Consider the following 6,530-nt stretch of genomic DNA (forward strand, 5'->3'; position numbering starts at 1 on the left):
TAACGGTTTTATCAAGCAAGAACCGCCAAACGCGGCGTTAGTATTTTCATTTATATTTTTTTCGTAAAATAAAAAGAAAGGAGGAAAAGTAACACCGTCTTATTAGCTTCGTTTATTACGACTTTACGGGTTGATGACTTTGGTTCTGCCCGAAACGCGGCGTTTCATGTTCTGTTAACCTGGAACCGTCCTTGAGCTGGTTGGTCACTGATCGATTCCTGAGAAAAAAATGCACAGTGGTACTGCGAGTTTCTGTAGCTCCGGATGCAACTACTGATCGATTATTGCTCTGTTTGGTTGCCCAGAAATCCTAAGAAAGGTAATGAAAATTAGCCTACATGCACCCTCATTTGAAGGAATTGTATTCTCTTATATAATCCAATGTTTTAAAATTTTGAGTTTGTCATTGCCCATGAAGTGTTTGATAAATTGCACAAATGAGAAAAGCATTTCACTGAAGTGTGTGATTACAGTTGGCCAGATTCAAGAATTTGAAGCATACAGGGTGTCACGTTCGTCCACAATGCGTGAGATACAGATTTGTAATTTTTTTATGACCCTCTACATTATCTTCATCACTATCAGCGGCTCAAATTCAAGCCATGAGAACAAGTTAGTGTTAATCCGAACAACCCAATTTGCACATTTTTCTGCTTTTGATGGCAATTTCCAGGAACATGGTATTAAACCAAATTCACTGCTCTATACCTTCTTGCAGTACAGACAGCAAAGTTTTGAATGTTGGTGAAGAGCTGTGGAGGGAAACGCTACCACTACAAATGGGTTCGCGCCTTTACCAGCTTCAAGGACTCGAGCCTTATACGTGGTATGAAGTGAAGATATCATACCCAGCTTCTGTATGTATTTCTTAAAACTTTTAATGGTGTCACTCTGTGTCCTTCAGCAATCCCTTTTGTGGATTCTTTAACTTTCTATTGGTGTGTTGACAGATACCCGCTAGCTTTTCCATACAACTCAAGAGAGGGGACTTGGACTTGTCACTGAATGGGAACAACCGAAGATTACTGAATACAGAAAAGATGATTTTCAAGACTGAAAGCCTTGCCTCGAACGATCAGGTTTGATTTTGCCACTGAACCTTTGAACCCATTGTTGCATGTTATGAGATGCTCAGTAAGTTAAGGACTCTGCTCACTGCTCAGGGTGGCATGTATGTGTTGGTGAGTGTGGAGCCTGAGGGGGTTGTTGCAATACCAGAGGTACAGGAGAGGGAGTACATCATTTTCAATATAGGTAATGTAGACATCAACTGCTGGCACTAACTACATTAAGCTTTGCATGAGAAATTGATATGTTTCTTGTTTCCTGTGTGTTTGAAGAATATGAAAATGTTTTCTTTGACTACTTGAAGCTTTGCATGAGAAATTAATTGGTATGTTTCTTGTTTCCTGTATGTTTGAAGAAGATGAAAATGTTTCCTTTTAAGTACATTAACCTTTACATGAGAAATTGGCATGTTTCTTGTTTCTTGTTTCTTGTTTCTTGTTTCTTGTTTGTTTGAAAATGATGAACTATTACAATTTGAAATTGTGTTTCTATGGGCATAGTATAATTTGTCTGCATGAAAAAGTTTATATCTTCTATTTTTGGTGGCAGTTTGTGATGAACTATTATTGGGGATTCCCCACAAAGCTTGGTGGGTTGTAGGCTTTGTATTGGTGTGTTTGGTTCTGGCCTTCATCATACCTTCATTTCTTCCACCCTTTTTGTTAGGAGCGGTCCATCAGAATGCTTCCAAAGATTCTTGAATCTCTGACTCAAAAATAGTGGTTGGCTTCATCAATTTGGTATTTTAGCAAGTGAGGAGAGGTATTTGAAGTAGAGATTTCAGTTGGCTTACAATTCGAATGGTGCTTTCTCTGATTTTTCTTCTTCTTCTTCTTCTATTCATCTCTCAAAGAAGAGTAGATGAAGTGGATTTGTTAGCATCAATCTTTGTTCTTTGTCAATTTTCTCTACTTGTTGGGCTTGTAAATTATGAATGGTCTAGCACATTTATCTAAATTTTGGTATGCACTCCGACCATGAAACCACTCGAGCAGATATAGATTAGCACTTTTTTTTTCTTTTTCTGTAATTTTCCTTTTTCATGTATATTCTTTTCTATGTCATCCATTTTATTTATGGGCGTTAGACAAGACATCAAAGCTTGAGGCCACATCAAATTCATCAATAGACAATAACGAAGGCCTTCATGGGCTTTGTCTCTGACTACGTCAAATTGGGCTTACATCTTTTTGTTTTTTGTTTTTCTTTTGGACAGGGCTTGCATGTATCTATTTATTAGTCAAATACACAGCAAGTTGTGAGTTTAGTTAGGCTTGACTGTCTTAGCAATTGAAACCATTTGGAAGTAGGTTTTGAAACAAGCAGACCAAACAAAACTCTCCTTTATAAAAAGTAGAAAATCTTTTAAGAGCTCTGAAGAATTGAACCTGCAAAGTCTATAAGGGTTGAGTTCTAACCAACAACTCAGTAGGGACATTCAGCTTTAACATTGTAAAGTTAATTATATAGAAGCTCTTTGAAACATACAACATGAAGCTAATAATATATATAATAATATTATATATGCATGAATATTATGTTGCACTTCTTTAATAATCATTTGAAAATTAAATTGCAACACGTCTTCACTTTAATTTGCAATTAAAGTGCAAGACATTCTAATTTTGATACGTAATCGAAGGTCCCAATGTGCCTTGGGAAAATAGATCGTTTTATCCGTTGGAAAGGGCTTCACTCTCTATGCATACTACGAAATTTAAATTTAACTCACAACCCTTTCTCATCATCATAATCTTCATTTCTCAATAAATCATATTTCACATTCAAATAAATGTCACATTTAAATAAATACACATAATTATATATAATAATTAACTAATTCATATCATGCTCAAATAATTCATAAAAATCACGTATTAGCACATATATTGCAATTTTCAACAAACACTCAATAAAATTAAATTTGTTGTTTAAAGTTTCTCAAATCCCCCTACCTCGAATACGAACTTACTCTGCCACTAGATATAGCCTTGTCTCTCCGGGTCGTTTCCAAACCTAAACCCGTACAAGAAAACTACAATTAATTACAGAATAAAAGTCATTCACTCTCTAATTCTAGTGTGTGTAGTGAAAACACTAAGTTAGGGGTCTCGGATTGCAAAATGGAGGCCACCATTGGATTCGGAATCGAAAATGCAATAGGGAGAGACTTTCCCCAATGACCGAAGCCGCCGCCAAGCGTTGGTGGTGCAAGTGGAGGTGGCTACGGCACTGTTCATCGTCTTCAACCTCCTGCCCAGATTTTCCTTATTTTTTTAAACTTTGGCTCGTTGTTTACCCTATCAAACATTCACCAAATTAAATAAACTTATACTCATTTTAAAGCTTTGCAACTCCTTTTTACAATCATACAAAGATCACACAAAATGTAGCTCTACAACTCAAGATATGTGACCTCAAATGTTAGTACCCGAAACTGTCCAAAAATTGCAGAAAAATTTCATATTTTTCCAAAATTCATCCAACTTCAATTCTCTTCAAATCTCATCACCCAATTCAGTTCCTAAGGCTAAACAAAGATAAACTATAACTTATACTTCAATTAAAAATAAAGAAAACACAATCAAAACAAATGAAATTCAAAAACTTAAAAACTGAAAATTTGCTATCTTTACCCCAACCCGAAATCACTTCACTTCTCCTTCAATTCCTTAATCATCTTTACTTGTACATCTTCTTGATGTGCTTCAATAACTTTTCCTATCAATATTGGATGAGTAACCAAATTACAAAGATAAGCGCAATCTCCATGTGACCCGATGTATAATTGATAATTACAACTAGATTCAATCATCTTTTCTTTTGAATCCGCATATTTGCTATAGTTTCTTGTGACTTTCTGTTCAAAGCACCAGCTACAATGTTCACCTTTAAAACCAACAACTGGAATACAGTTACCTCCCGTTCCAGCCTAAGGAACATCTACAAAGGAAGAGGATCCTAGTGAAGATCCAGAACATCCAATAGAGTATGAGTATGTTTCTGTAGGTCACTTAGGACAAGCTGAATCTCGAGGTTCAAAAGTAGGACCTAGAACTTCGGATGATACTGAGGCTGATGCGACTTCTACTAGGTCAGGTGGAAGAACTGGAAGCTCTGGTAGTAGGAAATAAGTACCAGATCTTAGGATGGTGAAGTTGGTTGAATGTTGTTTGTACTTTTGTTAAAAGTTTATTGTATTGTGTAAATTACGTTGATCGTTTTGTTATCTAGTCCCCAGGATGTGATGAGTCGACATCGAGGTGCCAAACGACTCCGTCGATAAGAGTTCTTGCCTCCAACTCAAAACAGAACATAACGTTCCTTCCGCAACGCAAGGCCGATATGTTTCGTAGCAGCCAAGGATGAGTTCGATCCATTAGGTTCTTCGATTTGTTCGGAAAAAAAACGAGAGTAGATAACAAAACGATCAACGTAATTTACACAATACAATAAACTTTTAACAAAAGTACAAACAACATTCAACCAACTTCACCATCCTAAGATCTGGTACTTATTTCCTACTACCAGAGCTTCCAGTTCTTCCACCTGACCTAGTAGAAGTCGCATCAGCCTCAGTATCATCCGAAGTTCTAGGTCCTACTTCCAAATCTCAAGATTCAGCTTGTCCTAAGTAATCTACATAAACAAACTCAGACTTTACTGGTTGTTCTGGTTCTTCACTAGGATTCTCTTCCTCTGTAGATGCTCCCAGAACTGGAACTAGAAGTAACTGTATTCCTGCCAGTGGTTTTGACTTTCGAAATTCCTTTGAATTCTCACAAGTGTTATTTATTAACAAAAACAAACTCAAAACACAGGGTTCACCACACGCCCACAAATAATAACACTCTTAGGAGATTATATTCCAAACTCTATGTACTGCTCATACACGTTGGCCCTTTTCTTCGCAGCCACGTAATTAGACACGTAGCTATATAACCACGATAACGCTGTCACTGCTGCCACACCACACCCGCCGGAGAAGACCAAACCAGTTGCTGCCACGAACATGACTATCCCAGCCGGGACTAGAATTGGACTAAACACCACCAGAACTGGGGTGGTCATGATCAGGGCCATCATTGTCCCGGTTAAACTTAACCCGGACAAGATTAAAAGCGTGGTACCAATTGCGCCTGCGGTCAAGAACTTGGCAGTACTACTCTGGCGTGAGGATGGGGCTGACCCTGTGTGCATGGCTGGCTCATCCAGCTTATTCCGCTGATGGGCTACCGCTGCCATGGTCAAGATCAACGGCTGTGATTGATTGAAATTCGGGAACGGTGACCGTGAGACAGTGAACAAGGGTGGGATAATACTGGGATCCATATATGTAAGAAGAAGGTTTGGGGGTGACGTCATGGTGTGATGTACGTGGCACGGTGGTGGGTTGCATGAGAGTTTGAGTTTCACAATGCGAACACGTCTGCACAAGTTAATACGTGGCAGCACAAGTGGCGGTCTACATCATCACTAGAGATTCTTCAGTGGCATGAGAAATTGGTATGCTACTAATTGTTTTAATTTCTTGTATGTACGTATGAAGATCAAGTACATTAAGCTTTGTGAGTTTGAAGAAGATGAAAATATTTCTTCCCCATCTTTATCGACATATTATAATTTGTTTGCGTAAAAATTATGGGGATCGATGTTCATTGTCTTATAATTCGAATGGTGTTTCCTCTGTTTTTTTCTTCTTCCTTCTCTCAAGGAAGAGTAGATGAAGTAGATCTGTTAGCAACCATTTTTTATTTTGTTTCAATTTTCCTTCACTTTTTTGGGATTTTAATTATGAGTAGTCTAGCACATTTATCTCAATTTTGGTATGCACCCCGACTATGAAAAAGCACTTGAGCACATTTTTTCAATCTTCTTCTTTCTTCTTCTCTCAAATTAGAAGAGTAATTTAGTATATCTATAGCACAAATTTTCACTGTACTAGCTTTTGCTTTTTCATGTCTAATTCTTGTTTATGTCCTCCATTTTACTTATGGGCAAACACAAGACATCAAAGCTTGAGGCCACATCAAAATGGAAGGCCTTCATCATGGGCTTTGTCTCTGAATACTTCAAACATCATTTATTAGTCTAATACATAGGTTGTGAGTTTCAGACTCGACTGGCTTAGCAATTGAAACCATTTGATAGCGCGCAGGTTTTGAAAAGCAGACCAAAGAAAACTACCAAAATACCAGGACAATTACTAGCCTCTATGAAATGAAAGCATAAAAGTAGTTCTTTCCTGTTTTTTTTATTTTTTTTTATTTTTTATTCATAGAAATTAACAACCCAAAACACTATGCATACAAACAAAACACCACATTAAATATTCAGCTGCAGACCCAAGTGACCAACCCACCCACAGTTACAATCCAAGTTGTATGTACTGCCCATACACGTTGGACCTTTCCTTGGAAGTCACGTAGCTAGCTATATAGCCACGATAACGCCATCACTCC

At 37.6% G+C, this 6,530-nt stretch overlaps 1 protein-coding gene across 1 annotated transcript; it reads left to right on the forward strand.

Annotated features, from left to right (window-relative positions):
• Positions 1 to 124: 124 nt before the first annotated feature.
• Positions 125 to 2,193, forward strand: LOC147278831 (uncharacterized). Its single transcript, XM_086251914.1, has 6 exons — positions 125 to 319; positions 474 to 612; positions 719 to 857; positions 951 to 1,079; positions 1,164 to 1,254; positions 1,618 to 2,193. Exons 1-6 carry the CDS (start codon positions 265 to 267, stop codon positions 1,767 to 1,769), a joined length of 705 nt encoding a protein of 234 aa, XP_086108040.1. The 5' UTR covers positions 125 to 264; the 3' UTR covers positions 1,770 to 2,193.
• The last annotated feature ends 4,337 nt before the right edge of the window (positions 2,194 to 6,530 follow it).

This window comes from Dryas octopetala, chromosome 7, assembly GCF_963921425.1.
Source record: "Dryas octopetala chromosome 7, drDryOcto1.1, whole genome shotgun sequence".
In the NCBI taxonomy this organism is placed as follows: Eukaryota; Viridiplantae; Streptophyta; class Magnoliopsida; order Rosales; family Rosaceae; genus Dryas; species Dryas octopetala.